The sequence below is a fragment of the Oratosquilla oratoria genome, chromosome 10, assembly GCF_046742065.1.
Source record: "Oratosquilla oratoria isolate Oo_2021 chromosome 10, ASM4674206v1, whole genome shotgun sequence".
NCBI classification, from domain to species: domain Eukaryota; kingdom Metazoa; phylum Arthropoda; class Malacostraca; order Stomatopoda; family Squillidae; genus Oratosquilla; species Oratosquilla oratoria.
The window spans coordinates 15561073-15579562 of record NC_134786.1 but is presented as its reverse complement, the minus strand read 5'-3'; the positions used below and the strand labels follow the sequence as shown (position 1 = coordinate 15579562).

General features: G+C 40.3%; 1 protein-coding gene across 1 annotated transcript in view; it reads right to left on the bottom strand.

Moving 5' to 3' along the window:
- Window positions 1–620: 620 nt before the first annotated feature.
- The window catches only part of LOC143029111 (uncharacterized), a 33215-nt gene continuing 15345 nt past the window's right edge, over window positions 621–18490 (bottom strand). Inside the window, exons 7-10 of the mRNA XM_076191544.1 lie at window positions 13971–14063; window positions 9461–9647; window positions 2775–2858; window positions 621–2567 (exon numbers count right to left, since the gene is read on the bottom strand). Coding sequence (XP_076047659.1) covers window positions 982–2567; window positions 2775–2858; window positions 9461–9647; window positions 13971–14063 — 1950 coding nt within the window. The 3' untranslated portion in view covers window positions 621–981. The remainder of the gene's footprint in view (window positions 2568–2774; window positions 2859–9460; window positions 9648–13970; window positions 14064–18490) is intronic.

Sequence of the window (18490 nt, the reverse complement as noted above, 5' to 3'; positions counted from 1 at the left end):
CACATCCATGCACATTAAAAGACCCAAATCTTACGATTCTGGTTGGAAAATTCCCATACCCTCTTATGCCTTTTTTTTTTTTTTTTTTTTAATGTCCCCTTTGAGGCTACAGAGTAGGGTGCCTAGTCCTATCCCTGTCCTGTTTTTGTAATTTTTTACAACTCAAGCGGGAGCACTCAGTGACAGTATTCTTCTCCCCTACCACAGGGTTCAGTGAAAAAGGAAATTATTTTTTCAGAGTAGTACAGGACAGTATTAAGAGTAGGGGGACAGTATAATGGAAGGGCAGTTGCAGTATGATAAAGTAGCATCACTTCTCCAAGTACATTTACTCTACCACAGACAAAATGATGTGTGGCTCTGGTCCATAGGGGTGCTCCATAAGACCCTAAAGTATCAGCTGCATGCTAATGGACAACTTTTAACCCCACAAAAATATGCAGCCAATACCCCAGATGGGCATATTATTATATATCGGTAATCATTTTGAAAATTACAATACTTTACTTTCTTGTATCCCCATCTCTTGTTAACAATACTTTATTCCTTTTCTCTACCAAATCACTTTGTCAGATTGGACTTCCTGTAAAATGTTGCAAGTGCTGAGGCCAAAACACTAATCTTGTAAAATAATTTAATATTTTTGTAGTAACTACAATCAAGAATACACAAAACCTCTATTTCATAAAAACGGGTAATACCAAAATTGTCTGAAATTCAAATGCACTGTACTTACATTTTTCCAAAATTAATAGAAAGCTTCATAAAAAAAATCTTTGAGGGGTATTCAACAGTAATATGTTCCATATGCACATCAATCTACAAGTAAACTCCACATTATTGAGACATTTATTTACATTAATACATGTCACTTTCTGCCACTAAAGCAAAGAAATTGACCTGCAAATATTACAGAATAACAAAAAGATTCCAGATTTGGGGGGAGGGAGTAGGTCAAAACAGACCAGATAAGACAAATGTCTAAACTATCTCACTTTCCAAGTCTTCATCCTGTTCTAACATCTTTGCAGGATCCCAGTCTAATGATTCCATCCACTCACTCCCACCTTCCTTCCCTTCTAATTTGTTGACTTCCTCCTTGAGAAGCGCCAATTCATCTTCCTCTGTGATATCCTCATCTTCATTACCTTCCAAGAGGTTTCCTTCAGGTAGCTCTTCGTCTTTGGATGAATCTAGTTTGTCTTCTTCTTTAGTCTCCTCTTGGTCTTCTGAGGTCTCTAGTCTTTCCTTGCCATTAACATTTTCACTTTCACACTTGGGCTGATCCTTCCCATCCTTTTCACTTTGACTAGAGTCTTTTTCCTCCTCTTGTGTTTCCTTATTTTCCTCCTCAGCCATCTCCTCCTCTTTCTCTTTATCACTGCCTTCCTCCTCCTTTCCTTCACCACTGTCCTCTTTCTCTTTACTACTATTAGCATCATCTTTACTCTCACCACGTTTCTTAGAGCTAGAATTAGTGTCTTCTTTTTCACTTAGTTTTGATTTGTTCTGTAAAAGTGCCAGCCTTTCTCTCTTGCTTGCCATTAACCGCCGAGGATCCCTCAATATTTCAGCCTCTTCATCATCGCCAATTTCATCATCTTCATTTAATTCACACTCTAGGAAGTTTGCCATCATGTCATCATCTGATTCATTGTAATGATTGTCTTCGGCCCCTGAGCTATGGTCTAATGTTTCAATCCTCTGATCCCTGTTACCAGTGTTTCCACGGCAAGTAATAGATATGTTATAATTTTTTAATCTCTTCAATGTGTCCTGTACAGTTGCATCTGCTCTTGCATTGGCCACCTCCTCATCCATCTCATCACTAAAGTCTTCGTCATCCTCATCATCAAAGAAATGGTAAGCATGAGCATGTGCATGTAAATAGGCATTTGATCTCTTGGCAGATGGTTGGTTCACAGCTGGTCGTGATGGGCGCTTGGCACCTCTGTTTACTTGCACTGTGGTTCCCATCAAGCGAAACTGTGAAGGAAGTTTGGAAGGCAGAGGACCAGTGGTCTTGGGGACATCTGGAGGGTCAAGTATAACACAGTCATCATCGTCTTCATCCTCCTTGGTCCCCCTGCTGGCCTTATTTGTACTTAGTTTCCCACTTTTTGGAAGTTCCTTCCCTCCATGTGATGACTTTTCTTTGGCTTGGGAATGATTCGTCACTTCGACACCTTGCTTCCTGAGAAGAGCATGAGCCTGCTCTCTTGAATATACACTTATGGTAAAATCCTCACACCTGAGGCCCATGGACTTGAGAGTTTCCTGAACGTCTGGTCGTGAGCTCTTGGGCCCCGCACCTCTTCCCTGATTTCCTGCTCCCTGAATTGTGACGCCCATATTGGGCCCAAAACTGTGAGGACCTTTTCGGTTAGGTTGTATTTGTCTTTGCCCTGTGGGCAAAGGTCTGTTGGCATTGGACATTGGGTGAGAAAATTGAGCCAAGCGTCGCCTTCCATCAGCAGAGGCAGTGTCCTCATCATCATCGTCAGGCAGACCAGGGAGGTATGGGTACATTGACATGTCTACTACAACAGTTGGATATCGTATATAGCCTGGCAGGAATAGAAAATAAAAACTGAGTTTAACATAAAATGTAGCAATATCAAACTATATATATACATACTTCAACATAAATCTTAACATGATCAAGACAGCTGAGGGCTGAGAATTAAATATGACTAGCACTTGCAATTGAAAATATACGAAGCATGTAACTATATTCAAAGAGTTAAAAGAATGATAAAGGTGTATTCACATACCTGGAGAAGGGGTTAAGTACAGAAAAGGGGCAATGGTAGCAAGGAATGGATGACAGGCAGACTCAAAAGGGGTAAATCTCCTATCTGAAAAAACAAAATTAAAAATTAGCTGAACGAAAACTGTCCAATAAACGATAAGAAAAAGTGCAGATTAGTAATCCACTTTCATCTGAATTCTGCACTTAAAAATCAAAAGGCATAATTCCACTCCCACCCACTCCAATGTCATTCATCATTCCTTTCTCCCTCTTTTCTAGGCTCCTCCTGGATGATGGGTCATCCTTGCAGCTCGCCCATTGCCCTTGGTCATAAACAATGCAAGACACATCACATACACAGCAAGGCCACTTCATTTCATCAGCAACCCCACCCTCTCTGTCCCCTCATGCAGGAGTAAAGACAGGGAGAAATCCTTTTGGGCTGTGTTAAAATATCATTCACACATAACCCCTCCCAAACCTCCACCATCCCCCACCCACTCCCTTCCATGCATCACAGAATCATCCAAACACAATCATTCTCCAATCACCCCTATCTTCTGTCTTCTCCCTTCCTTCCTCAATAGACATCCCCCTCTTTCTCAATGCCCCTTTTACCCCATCCATCCATCTCATCCTCAGCCACCCCATCCACCTCTGCCTTCCACACTTTTATTAATCTTTCTTCACTGATACTTTTTTGATATTTGGGTGCAAATGTGGCAGGAAAGGGAGGAGTGGGGGTGGAGGTAGAATGTAGATTGAGAGGAGCGAGTAAATGCCTTGGTGGATTGAAAAGTGTAATGAGAAATAGACATCTGGGAATGGATGCTAAGAGGAGGTTATATGAAGGAGTGATTGTACCAACAGCATTGTACAGGGCAGAAACATGGAACATGAGAGAGGAAGAGAGAAGGAGTTTGAATGTGTTTGAGATGAAATGTCTGAGAAGTATGATAGGGGTTACTAGGCTAGATAGAGTAAGAAATGAGGAGGTGAGGAGAACAGGGGTGGAAAGGGAACTGGGAGATAGGGTTGATGAAAGGGTATTAGGATGGTTTGGACACATGGAAAGAATGAGTGAAGAAAGATTAGTAAAAGAAGTATGGAAGGCAGAGGTGGATGGAGTGAATATGAGGGGGCGTCCTAGGATGAAATGGATGGATGGGGTGAAAGGGGCATTACAAAAGAGAGGAAAGTCTGTGGAGGAAGGACGGGAGAGGACAGAAGATAGGGGTGAATGCAGGGCTGGGGAGTTGGAACACAAAACCTTCGACTCCGACTCCTTTATTTTTGGCACCACCGACTCCGACTCCTCTTTATGTAATTAACTGATTATGGCCTACATATTTTATAAAGCCTATGCAACACACATACGCTCCAATCTTGAGTAGACTTATATCATTATAACTGGTTTATATCAAAGAATAAATATATGTTATAGTGTGGCTTTCCTATGTTTGACCTCTTCATTAATACTTTATAACTGAAGTAGAGACAAAAATTTTGAAAGGATATTGAAGAAAATTCAGTAAAAAAAAAAATATTCTATAATGTAAGACATTTGGCATAATATCTATCTTTGCAAATAAGTGATAAGTACATTAGAAAAAAAAAATACTGTTTTTTATAACAAAAGTTGAAATATAACCTTTGTAAATATATAATGTAAGATTTTTTTACATAGTTTTGCAAATACAAAATATAAAAAAATTAAAATACTTTATAAAAGAAGTTTAGGCAAATTTCTTGAAAGGAAACAGTAAATATAGAGAAAATAAACCTTATTGATACGAGTACGGTACAAGGTCGAGTGTTATGGCTGAACATGTATGATACTGAAAGGTATATGTATCATACATACTTTTTGGGTATCATTATACTTCATATGTTTTCATACCTTCTTTTGTCTTAATGTACTGAAATTACTGACACAAGTACCTCTTGGTTTACCGATATGAGTACAAAACAGGATACAGCTGAACTTGTTTGAAATGTGAAACTTTTTTTTTTTTCAATTTTAAATATCCTTATTTCAATAATTCAATGTTAAAAAGTAGAGGGGAAAAAGAAGGGGAAAGGAGTGAAGAGATAGTATTATTGCGTTAGTCTACAGTTGAAATCATAATTATCCTACTGTTTGGCAACACAGCAGCGGGAGAAACTACCAAACTAATGGAGTGATGGAAACGATGCATATGGAACTTGACAGGAATATTACAGCTCCTGTGACTGTGTGTCAACAAAAGGTGAAAAATAGAGGTGTTTAATTTATTCAAGTAATACTTTGGATGTTTATCGGTCTATGTATAAATTTGAAAACCAGCGTTGCACAAGGACGTTTTGGGGGTTTAGTGGAATGACCACGAAGACAAGACGATGAGATTTATTACATTTTATAAAATTATTTTTTTTATATAATCTACTTATAAGGAGTGTGCACTGCATAACTCTACAGACTAAATGAAGGCCTTATAAAATGTAAATTTAACTGGAGTCCGAGTCTGAGTCAGTATATTTTTACCGACTCCGACTCCAGTGACACCGTAAATGCTTCCGACTCCCCAGCCCTGGGTGAATGGAGAGGGGTTGTGTATAGATGATGCTATGATGCATGAGGGGGAGTGGGTGGGGGTGGGGGGGTGGGGAGGTATGTGTGAGAAGAAAATTGACGCAGCCTGAAGGGCTCCCCGTCTTCTCCTTTTCTGCATGAGGGGACGGAGGGGGGGGTCGCCGAATTTATGAAGCGGCCTTGCTGTGGATGCGCTGTGTCTTGCGACACTACTTCTGACCCAGGGCAGTGGACAGGATGCAGGGATGACCCGTCATCCAGGAGGTGCCAAGATAAGAGGGAGGGAGGAGGGTGGAGGGGAGTGGAATATATAGGAAATGGAATGGGTGGGAGTGGTTTCTATGGCTTTTTCTTTGTGGCTACCCCCCATGTATCCAAACCATCCTGATACTTTCATCAACCCTATCTCCCAGCTCCTTTTCCATCCCTGCTCTCCTCCTCACCTCATCATTTCTCACTCTATTCAGCCTAGTCACCCCTACCATACTTCTCAGATATTTCATCTCAAACACATTTAAACTCTTCCTCTCCTATGTTCCATGTTTCTGCCCCTTACATTTCTATTGACTCAATCACCCCTTCATACAATCTCCTCTTAGCATCCATTCCCAAATGTCTATTTCTCATTACACTTTTTAATCACCCCAAGGCATTTACTCGCTTCTCTCAATATACATTTTAACTCCACCTTCACTCCTCCCTTTCCTGCCACATGCAGCCCCATGTATCTAAAGCTTACCATTTCATCTAGCCTCCCTGGCTTAATACTCACTTCCATTTTGCTGCCATCCTTGCACATCTCATCACCTTACTTATACCACATTTACCTTCAACTTCCCCTTTTTGCACACCTTCCCAAACTCTGTCACTAGCTTCCTTAATCCCTCCTCTGACCCTGCTACAAGTGCAGTGATGAATGAGAGGAGGAAATTGGTAACAGAAAAAGAATGAATGTGTCAAAGAAGAAGCATAAAGTGCACAAAAACAGTGTGTGCAATGTGGATAAAATGGGTGGGAATAGAAGGAATGGTGGAATGAATGTCTGAAGAAGCATGCATATAATGAATGGCTGCAAAGAACACACAGGAATGTTTACAAGAAGTATAAAGTGAAGAAGTTTGATGCAAAGTGCAAGATGTGGGAAGCCTAAAGAGAAGATGAGAGATGGGATAGGTTACTGTTTTAGAATACTGATAGGAATAAAAAGATGTTTTGGAAGGAAGGGAAATGTGTGAAGAGAAAGATCAACCAATCGATCAATCAACTGCCCCAAGTCTCTTGCAGGAAATCCATGGTTCACAGGTAACTGGCAACAGTCACCAGATTGTAAGTCACTAAAGGAAGAGATATTACATTGTTGTCTGGGTAAGCAGTTTGTTTCTCTGTTGATATCGTTTTAACCACTTCCATACGGTGACGCCTACGTAGGCGGCATGAGGAGCAAGTGGGTACTCAATGATGCCGACGTCGCCATCTTGATTATATTTATTGTAGTCGTACCTACGTAATTTCGATTCTCTCTAAACTGGCTTCATCAATTTTCTATGGTTATCAAAATACACGGGTGAAAGAGAACGAACGATTGAGCACTGACTTTATTTTTTATAATGCGATTATTATGACGCAACATCGCACGTCGGGCAGCTAATGCTGCCAGACATGTGATGTGCCCTGGAGTGAAGAGGTTAAAACTGGATGGTGATCCGAGTGTGTATGCTCTTTTATTTTGTACAGATATACTACATGTCAATAATGATTTCCAAGATGATTGTTATATATATTTTTATATTCCACTAAATCTTTGTATGACTGTTGATAACAGATTGTCATATATTCTAAATTTTGTGGTAATGGCTCTATTATTTCAGGCCCTTCAAGTTTTTGGTATACAGCGAGTCCTCCTTATACGGTAATTCTTTATTCGATAAATTCACAGTTACGGTATTTGGTAATCACTACCCTCGATTCTATTTACGGTAAGAAAAATTCAGAGATACGGTATCCGGTAGATGTTTTGAAGAGGAAAGAGCAGGGAGAAGGTATGTCTGCCATATCCTATTATTACATGTTAAAATGAGTTCAGTATACGGTAATTTCAACTTGTGGGAAGGTTTTCAGGAATGCATATGTACAGTATAATGAGGACTTACTGTAACATGTATTTTATCGATATGTGTTAATTACATTTTATTACAACTCTATGCTTTATTAAAAGTGATGTTTCATTCATATATACACAGATAATTGGTGCGAGTCAGTATCTGTCTGTTAGTAGGCCTATTTTAACACATATCAGCAATGGTCTGAAAAGTGGCTAATGAAATTTAACACAAGTAAATGCAAGGTAATGCACATAGGTAAAAATAACAGTAAGTACGATTACAAGTTATTTGGAAATTTGTTAACAAAAGTGGATAGTGAAAAAGATCTCGGCGTAATTATCAGTAACGACCTCAAATCATCCAAGCTTTGTATTTCAGCCTCTGAGAAAGCAAATAAGATTCTGGGACTGATTGCACGATCTTTTGATTTCAAAAGTCCATCACTCATTAACAAGCTATATAAATCGTTAGTTCGTCCACATTTGGAATATGCTGTTTCCGTATGGTCACCGAATCTCATTAAAGACATTGAGAGACTGGAAAAAGTACAACGGCGAGCCACAAAACGGATTCCAAATATAAAAAATAAATCATACGAAAATCGACTAAAACACATGAATCTGTTTTCCCTAAAAAAGCGTAGACTCAGAGGTGACTTGATTCAGGTCTTTAAAATTCTAAAGGGAATTGACATCAAAAGTGACCAAATTTTCACATTGAATGAGAATCAGACAAGAAACAATGGTCTCAAATTGTCCAGAAATAGATTCAATTTATAAGTAGGTAGAAACAACTTTGCCAACCGTGTAGTTAATGAATGGAATAAACTTCCTGCACAGGTAGTGCAATGTAGTTCAGTTCGAAGCTTTAAGAATCATTTAGATAAATACCTAAGTAAGATGCTGTAATGATTATAATTTATCTTATATTATTTGTTTTTGTTTTGTTATCATTTGTCTGTCTGATTTTCATTTATTATTAGTTATATGTCAATTTATTATTATTTACTATTTACCTGTTTGTTTATTATTCAACTATACCTATGCATTTATTTATGTATTTTATTTGTTATTTACATTACTATAGTTTTTATTTATTATTTTATTATTGATATGATTTTTTTTTCGCATCCGACCTAGATATGGATCAAAAGGTCTCCTGTCGGCATGCTCCGCCTTTGTAATCCTTTGTAAACAAGATACTTTGTAGCCACTCAACTTTTACAAAGAATGACTAAATTTCTTGAGATGCTATGGCTATAAATTTCACAGCACTACTGCATCTTGATAAACCAGAGTAGTAGAGCTTGTGTTAGGCTAGAAAATGGAAAGAGTGGTTTGAGATAAATGTGGGGCTATGCCAGGGTTGTGAAATGTCACCATTATTGTTTAATGTATATGGTTGGGGTGATATGGGAGGTACCTGCAAGGGTGATGGGAAGGGGGTTTAGATATGATATGTATCACAATGGCAAAAGCCGACAAGACTGTGAGAATAAACACCTTGTGAGATCGAAACCTTTATTAGTACTACGTTTCGCTTGTTACAGCTTTTTCAAGTACTTGAAAAAGCTGTAACAAGCGAAACGTAGTACTAATAAAGGTTTCGATCTCACAAGGTGTTTATTCTCACATATGATATGTAAGTGAAGGGAAGTGGGAGGTGTACTAGTAGTTGTTTACAGATGACACTGCATTTGTGGTTGGGTTAGACAAGGGTCGAAGGGAGCTAGTGGTGGAGTTTGGGTGGTATGTGAGAAGATAAAGATGAAAGTAAGTGTTGGCAAAAGATGAAATGTACAAGGGAGAGGGTGACAGTGAGTTGGAGGTAAAACTTAAAGGAGAGATGTTAGAGAAAGAGGAGAAAATAAATGGAAATGGCATATAAGCAGAGTATTCATGAGTTCAGAGTTATCAATAATAACTTAACACTATAAGTAAAATTGTAAGTGTATGACATAATGGGACATTCCAAGTATAAAATATTTTGTATTGCACAAATACGAAAAAAACACAATTAAGTTAATATACAAACCTGGTAAATATGTTAACAGTTTTTCTACAAACATCAAGAAGCTAATATCTTTACAGTCTTTCAGCTTTTTTCTGAGGTTTTCAACCCGTTGATACCGAGACATGGGACGACCAATGAAGGCGGCAAATTCTTCCGCATATTCCCCATCTTGGAATTCTTTGGGAAATGGACCTAATAGATCCACAATCTGCAAATACACATTATTAGTGCATTTAATACACCACTGGCAGTGTCATCTATCTATATACCAAGGGCTTCCTCCCTTTATAAAGAAGGTAGTCAAGTCAAAAGCATACACCCACTCCCACCCATTCCATTCTCCTCCACCACCCTTTTCTCCCTCTCATCTTGTCTCCTCATGGAGAATGCAATGCAGCAAGACACAGTACATCCACAGTAAGACTGCTTCACTTAATCAGTGAACCCTCCTCTCCATCCCCGCAGGCAGAAAAAGAGAAGATGGAGAGAAATCCATTCAGGCTGCATCAAAACATCATTCACACTTAAGCAACCCCTAACACCCCATCCCCCACCCCTCCCTTCCTTGCATAACAGTATCATCTATACACAGCCACTCTCCACTCATCCCTATCTTCTCCCTTCCTTCCTTAACAGATATTCCCCTCTTTCCCAATGCCCCCTTTACCACATCCATTTATCTCATCCTTGGTTGCCTCCTCATGTTTATTCCCTCCAACTTTGCCTTCCACATCTCTTTTACTAATCTTTCTTCATCCATTCTTTCCATGTGTCCAAACCATCCCAATACTCTTTCATCAACCCAATCTCCAATCTCCCTTTCCATTCTTGCTCTCCTCTTTTCTCACTCTCTCCAGCCTAGTAACCCTTATCATACTTCTCAGGCATTTCATCTCATACATACATATACCAAGGCTTCTTCCCCCTTCCAAGGGAGGTAGCCAAAAAGGGAAAGGCATAAAAACACTCCCACCCATTTCATCCCTAGATACACTCCACACCCCTCCCACCTTCCCTCTCATCTGAGCACTTCCTGGATGACGGGTCACCCCGGCACCCCGCCCACCGCCCCGGGTCAGAAGCAGTGCCGCAAGACACAGCACATCCACAGCAAGGCCGCTTCATTTAATTGGCGACCCCCCCTCTCCGTCCCCCTCTGCATATAAGGCGAGGACGGGGAGAAATCCCTTCGGGCTGCGTCAAAATTCACTCACACATACTACCCCACCCCCCACCCCCCCGCCCATTCCTCCTCATGCAGTCACAACATCATCCATATACAACCATTCTCCACTCACCTCTGTCTTCCGTCCTCTCCCTTCCTTCCTCAACAGACATTCCCCTCTTCCCCAAAGCCCCCTTCACCCCATCCATCCACCTCATCCTAGGACGTCCCCTCATGTTCACTCCCTCCACATCTGCCTTCCATACCTCTTTTACTAGTCTTTCTTCACTCATTCTTTCCATGTGTCCAAACCATCCTAATATTCTTTCATCAACCCTATCTCCCAAATCCTTTTTCACCCCTGTTCTCCTCCTCACCTCCTCATTTCTCACTCTATCTAGCCTAGTAACCCCCACCATACTTCTCAGACACCTCATCTCAAACACATTCAAACTCCTTCTCTCTTCTTCTCTTATGTTCCACGTTTCTGCCCCATACAGTGCTGTTGGCACAATCACTCCTTCATACAGTCTCCTCTTCGCATCCATTCCCAAATGTCTATTTCTCATTACACTCTTTAAACCACCAAGGCATTTACTCGCTTCTCTCAATCTACATTCTACCTCCACCTTCACTCCACCTTTTCCTGCTACACTTGCACCCAAGTATCTAAAACTATCCACTTCCTCCAGTCGCTCTCCCTTAATGTTCACTTCCAGTCTACTGCCACTTTCACCCCTTGTATATCTCATCACCTTACTTTTACCCACATTTATCTTTAGCTTTCTTCTATCACATACTCTCCCAAACTCTGCCACCAGCTTCCTCAATCCCTCCTCTGACCCTGCCACAAGCGCAGTGTCGTCTGCAAACAACAGCTGGCTCACCTCCCACTTTTCTCCATTTTCTTTAACCATCTCCAATCCCTGACCCACTACCCTAGCATTCACCTCTCGCACCACCCCATCCATGTATAAGTTTCATCTCAAACACATTTAAACTCCTCCTCTCCTATGTTCCATGTTTCTGCCCCATACATTTCTATTGGCTCAATCACCCTTTCATACAATCCTCTTAGCATCCATTCCTAAATGTCTATTTCTCATTACACTTTTTAATCCCCCCAGGCATTTACTTGCTTCTGTCAGTCTACACTCTACCTCAACTTCCACTTCTCCCTTTCCTGCCACATTCGCACCCTAGTATCCAAAACTATCCACTTCCTCCAGTCTCTCTCCCTTAATACTCACTTCCAATTTGCTGCCATCCTCTCCCCTTATACACCTCATCACTTTACTTTTACCCACATTTATCTTCAACTTCCTTCTTTTGCACACCTTCCCAAACTTCATCACTAATTTCCTTATTCCCTCCTCTGATCCTGCCACAAGTACAGTCTCATCAGCAAACAACAACTGGCTTATCTTATACTTTTCTCCATTTTTTTTAACCATCTCCAATCCCTAGCCCATTACCCTTGCATATGGTAGGGGTTACTAGGCTGGATAGTGTGAGAAATGTGGTGAGGAGGAGAGCGAGGGTGGAAAGGGAGTTGGGAGATGGGGTTGATGAAAGAGTATTGGAATGGTTTGGACACATGGAAAGAATGAATGAAGAAACATTAGTAAAAAAAGGTGTGGAAGGCAGAGGTGGAGAGAGTGAACATAAGGGGGGAACCAAGGATGAGATGGATGGATGGGGTAAATGGGGCAGTGGGAAAGTGGGGAATGTCTGTTAAGGAAGGAAGGGAAAAAACAGAAGATAGGGGTGAGTGAAGAATTGTTGTGTATGGATGATGCTGTGATGAATGGAAGAGAGTGGTTGGGGGATGGGGGGGGGAGTATGTGTGAATGATATTTTGATGCAGCCCAAAGGGATTTCTCCCAGTCTTCTACTTTTCTGCATGAGGGGTTGGAGATTCAGTGAAGTGGCCTTGCTATGGGTGTGTTGTGTCTTGCTACATTGCTTCTGACCCAAGAAAAAAACATTGGTATGTATATGTATGTATCTATATACCAAAGGCATCTCATCTTACACTGCCCTTTCTTTTTATAAGGGGGAGTGCCCCAGCATAATTATACACCCATTCCTTACCCAGACAACAGCACAATATCTCTTCTGGAGGAGTGCCTGTAGAGTTCCACTTTACAAGGGAAAAGGGGACAAGTGTGAGTGTAGTGGTTTCAGAGGGATTAGCTTAAGTGTAGTTGGGAAGGCTTATGGGAGGATCTTGATTGAGAGGATTAGGAGAGGAACAGAGGGAGTAATTGGTGAGGAACAGTGTGGATTTAGGATGGGTAGAGGTTGCGTAGATCAGATTTTTGTGGTAAGACAGATATGTGAGAAAGCTATAGGAAAGGGGAAGGATGTTTTCTGGGCTTTTATGGATCTGGAAAAGGCTTATGACAGGGTAGACAGGAAGGCACTGTGGGAGGTTTTGCAGATATACGGGATAGGAGGAAAGCTTCTAGGAGCTGTCAAGAGGTTTTACAAGAGTAGTAGAGCATGTGTCAGGATTAGAAATGGAGAGGGTGAGTGGTTTGAGGTAAAGGTGGGACTTCGTCAAGGATGCGTTATGTCTCCCTGCCTGTTCAACTTATACATGGATGGGGTGGTGTGAGAGGTAAATGCAAGGGTGGTGGGTCAGGGATTGGAGATGGTTAAAGAAAATGGAGAAAAGTGGGAGGTGAGCCAGCTGTTATTTGCGGATAACACTGCGCTTGTGGCAGGATTGGAGGAGGGATTGAGGAAGTTGGTGACAGAGTTTGGGAGAGTGTGTGAAAGAAGGAAGCTGAAGATAAATGTGGGTAAAAGTAAGGTGATGAGATGTACAAGGGGTGAAAGTGGCAGCAGACTGGAAGTGAGGAAAGCGATTGGAGGAAGTGGATAGTTTTAGACACTTGGGTGCAAATGTGGCAGGAAAAGGTGGAGGTACAATGTAGATTGAGAGAAGCGAGTAAATGCCTTGGTGGATTAAAAAGTGTAATGAGGAATAGATAAGAGGGAGGGTGGAGGGGAGTGGAGTGTATTTAAGGATGGAAAGGGTGGGAATGATTTTATGCCTTTTTCTTTTTGGCTACCTCCCTTGTAAGGGGGAAAAAGCCTTGATATATGTATGTATATATGTATAAATCATGGGCCAATCTGGTGGCTACTGCTGGTTTCCTGGGACAATGGATTGACTGACAATGAAACAGTCCCACAATGACACAACACAGAAAAGTACAACATTTCTTCCCAGAGAGATCAATGGGAGCAGCTGAGGTCTGCTGCCAGATGCTGTGGGACTACGGGTTCCCAGTCAGTGAAACTCAAGGAACCAATTATTACACAAAAAATGTGAACTGAATTTTGAAGTATAAATACCTTTTTGAGGACATCCTTTTTAGTTTTGCCCATGAATAGAGGTTCACCAAGGTAGCATTCAGCCACTAAACATCCTAGACTCCACATATCAACCTGAAATATAAATGGTTTAACTTTAATAATAATAATACATACAAAGACCTTCATCTCCTTCATCAGGGAAGTGGCCATTTTAAACCATACTTTTTTGCCTTAACTTCTTGAATATGATGACGTCTATGTATGTGTCATGAGCCGTGGGTGGGTATACAAGGATGCTGGTATTGGCTTCCTGATTATATTTATTTTGTAGTTGTAGCTATGTGAACCCCGTATTCTGTGAACATGCTTGACCATGTTTTCTGTAATGTTTTATTTATTTAGGGTAAAAGAAAATTAAGATAACAGCAGTAGCTTTATATTTTGTAATGTGCATATTGTAATGCATCATCATACATCAGGCTACCTGATGTGAGTGCAAATATTTGAATTGTATTCAAGAGGTTAGTTATTTTATGGGGACAAAAAATAGATGAAAAAAAAAAAAATAATAATAATAATAATAATAATAATACGTAATAATAATAATAAATAAAAGAAAAAAAAAATAATACTAAAAAAATATAAGAAAATTGTGGGCCCTTGTTCCCCTCACTGCCCCAATTAGTTCCTATCTATGTACCATATACACTATTCAACATGTTACAGAAAACTGCATTGTACACAATTACACATATACTCTCTAAGGGATTTATGGGGAAACCCTGTTCCAGCCATGGCACTCCCCAGGGAGATACAGCTCAGACAGATAGCCTAAGGAATACAATCATCATTTCCCTTATAAAGGAGGTAGGCAAGTCAAAGTCCTGCACCCATTCCACCACTTTTGTTTCCCTTTTATCCTAGCTCCTCTTGGATGAAGGGTCATCCTTATCTCCTGACCAGTGACTGGGCTGAGAGCAATGCAACAATCCACAACAGGGCCAATTCACTTACACAGCAACACCTCCAACCCATCCCCTCATGAAGAAAATTAAGATGAGGAGAAATCACTTCGGGCTGCATCTAAACATCATCCATACACAACCATTCTCCACTCACCCCTATCCCCCACCTTCTCCCTTGCTCAACAGACATTCCCCTCTTGCTCAAAAGCCCTTTTCACCCCATCCATTTATCTTGTCCTCAGTCATCCCCAAGTTCACTCCATCTATCTCTGCTTTCCTCATCTCATTTGCCAATCTTTATTAATTATTTCCAAGTGTCCAAACCATCCCAACAACCTTTCATCAGCCCTATTTACCAGCTCCCTCAGCACCCCTGTCCTCCTCCTCACTCTATCCAATGTACATACATATATATACCAAGGCCTTATCCCCCTTGCAAGGGAGGTAGCCAAAAAGGGAAAGGCATAAAATCATTTCCATCCATTCCATCCCTGAATACACTCCACACCCCTCCACCCTCCCTCTTATCTGAGCACCTCCTGGATGATGGGTCATCCCTGCACCTTGTCCACTGCCCTGGGTCAGAAGCAGTGTCGCAAGACACAGCACATCCACAGCAAGGCCGCTTCATTAAATCGGCGACCCCCCCTCTCCGTCCCCCCAGTGCATCCAATCTATCCAATGTACCCTTACCATACTTCTCAGACATTTCATCTGAAGCACATTTAAACTTCTCCTTTCTGCCTCTCTTAAAATCCAAGTCTCTGTCTTATACAGTGTCATGGACATGATCATCCCTTCATATAATCTTCTCTTTGTGCCCATTTCCAGGTGGCGTCTCATGACACTTTTCGGTTCCACTGAAATATTTACTTGTTCCTCGCAATCTAATTTACATCCAATCCCACTTCTCCATTTCCTGCCACATGTGACCCCCAAATATCTAAAGCTATCCACATCCTCCAGCCTCTCCTCTTTCAGGTTTACTTCCAACTTGCTGCCACCCTCTCCCCTCATACATCTCATTACCTTGCTATTATCTTCAACTTTCTCCTATTGCATAACTTCCCAAACTGTATACCCCTGTCCCTTTTGGCCACACCATTCCTTCATCTATTCAAAATTTCCTTCCATTTGCTCCTATTTTTCTTCAGTCTCCTTTCCCTATTCAACACATTTCACATGCATCCAAAGCCAACTTCACTACATCCAAACCTCCCATTCTTTGTCTCTCTTTCAACACCACTTAATCCACTTCTACTTCCTATTCTCTGCTAGTCTTTCCCCATTCATTCATTCTTTATATATATATACCAGACCTTTTCCTCCTTACAAGCAAGGTAGCCAAAAGCATAAATCCACTCCCATCCAATCCATCCCCACATACTCTACTCCCATTCATCACCCTCCCTCCCTATTTTCTTGGCTCCTCCTGGATGATGGGTCATCCATTCATCTTACCCACTACCCTGGGTCAGAAGCAATGCAGCAAGCCATATATATATATATAAAACCAACTGAGCAATGTCACACTATCCATCACATTCCTTGCCAACCCTGTTTTCTGCCTTACCTCCATAATTCTATCTATTCTTGTAACACCTTCACTTCACCTCAAATGTCCCCAATCTCTCTCCTTTATATTCCAATAGTGCCCAAATAGAGATTTAGACTATAAGGAAGGTGGAGAAGAAAAGACTGAATGTGTGTATTTACCTAGATGTATTTTATGGGAAGGAGAGCTATGCTCGTGGTGTTCCGTCTTTGTATCTCGCAGTGTCTAGTTTGCTCTTAAATTCGAGTATAGTTTTTGCACACACTACTGTTTTATCCAGTTTGTTCCAGATATCCACCACTCTGTGTGGAAACTGTTTTTTCAGGTCTTTATTTTTCTTATCATGTCCCGTTGTATTTATCTTATTCCAATTTTGTAAGTCCTGTCTATCAAGGACACCTGTTCCTTTCATGATTCTGTAAATGGTCAGTAGGTTGCCTTTCTCTTCTTTATTCCAAAGTCGGTAATTTCAATTTAGCCAGTCTCTCCTCATATGACAGGTTTGAAAGTATTGGGACCATTTTTGTGGCTGCTCTCTGGATTAATTTATTTACTTATCTTTTTTTACTGGGTGACCATAGTGTTGCAACATACTCTAGGCCTTATTAGTGTGACTAGTATTTTTTTTTTTTTTTTTTTTTTTGTCTAAATAGGTAAAGGCCACCTTTATTAATCTTAGCAAGTTGTAAGTTTCTCTGACAATTTTGTTTATCTGTTTTATCATGGGACATGTCATTTGAGATAATTACTCCCAGATCTTTTTCAGATCCCACTTTCTTTACTTCCTTTGTTCTAATTTTATATTGCCCTGATATTCTTTTTTTACTTTTTTCCAAATTCCATGCTATATTTATGGTGAAATCTACTTCCCACTTTTGGCTCCATTTCTAAACCTTGTTTAGGTCTTTCTAGTGATTCACAATCCATTTCAGTATTCACTTTCCTCAGCAATTTAGCATCATCTGCAAAGAAGCTCATGTAACAATCCACATCTTCATCCATGTCATTCACATAAGTAGTGAACATTATTGGGGCCAACACAAATCCCTGCAGAGCTCCACTAATCACTTCCTCCCAAGCTGAACTCTTTTCTCTGAGCACTACTCTCATTTTTCTGCCATGCAAGAAATCCTCCATCCAGTTTAGTAATTTACCTTGTATCCCTCCTATGTTTCCCATTTTTTAAAATAAGTTTTGTGTAGTACTTTGTCAAAGGGTTTTTGTAAAGTCTAGGAAAGCACAATCAGCCGATCCATCCCTTTCTTGTATTATATCTATTAATATTGCATAGAAACAGATTACGTTTGTGGCACATGATCTTCCCTATCTGAATCCAAATTGTCTCAGGTTTATTATATTGTTTTCTTCCAGGTGTTTTATCCATCTATTCTTCATTTTTTTTTAACAAATTTTGGCTACAGTGCTTGTGAGGAAGACCAGTCTGTAATTTATTGGTTCTTTGTTTCCTCCTTTATATATTGGTACAATATTGGCATTTTTCCAGTCCTTTGGTATTTTTCCTTCTTTCAGTGAACAACTTATTATGTTATATATTTGTCCATCAATTCTTCTTTACATTCTTTTAGTATCTGATTTGCAATTCCATCTGGGCTGTGTGATTTCCTGACATCAAGGTTCATTAGTTGATCCATTATTTCTTTTTGTGTTATTGTTATTTCCCTCATGGGGGGGTAATCGCACTTCAATTCCTTCATCCCAATGCTGTGCTTTTTCTCTAGTGAAAACAGACTTGAATTGGTTGTTCATGACTTCAGCCATTTCTAAATCTTCTGTATATTCTATATTTCTGTGGTGTAATTTCACCATTTCCTGTTTATTTTTAAGTATGCCATTCACATATCTATAGATTAGTTTGGGTCGATCTTTACATTTTTTATGATGTCTTTTTCTTAGTTTTTTTTCTCTCCACGCTTTTACATATTCATTTCTGTGGTTGACATATATTTGCAACTTTCCAGATTTTTTATCTTCTTTCCATCTTTTCCAAGCTTCATCTCTTCTATTTTTTGCCTCACTGC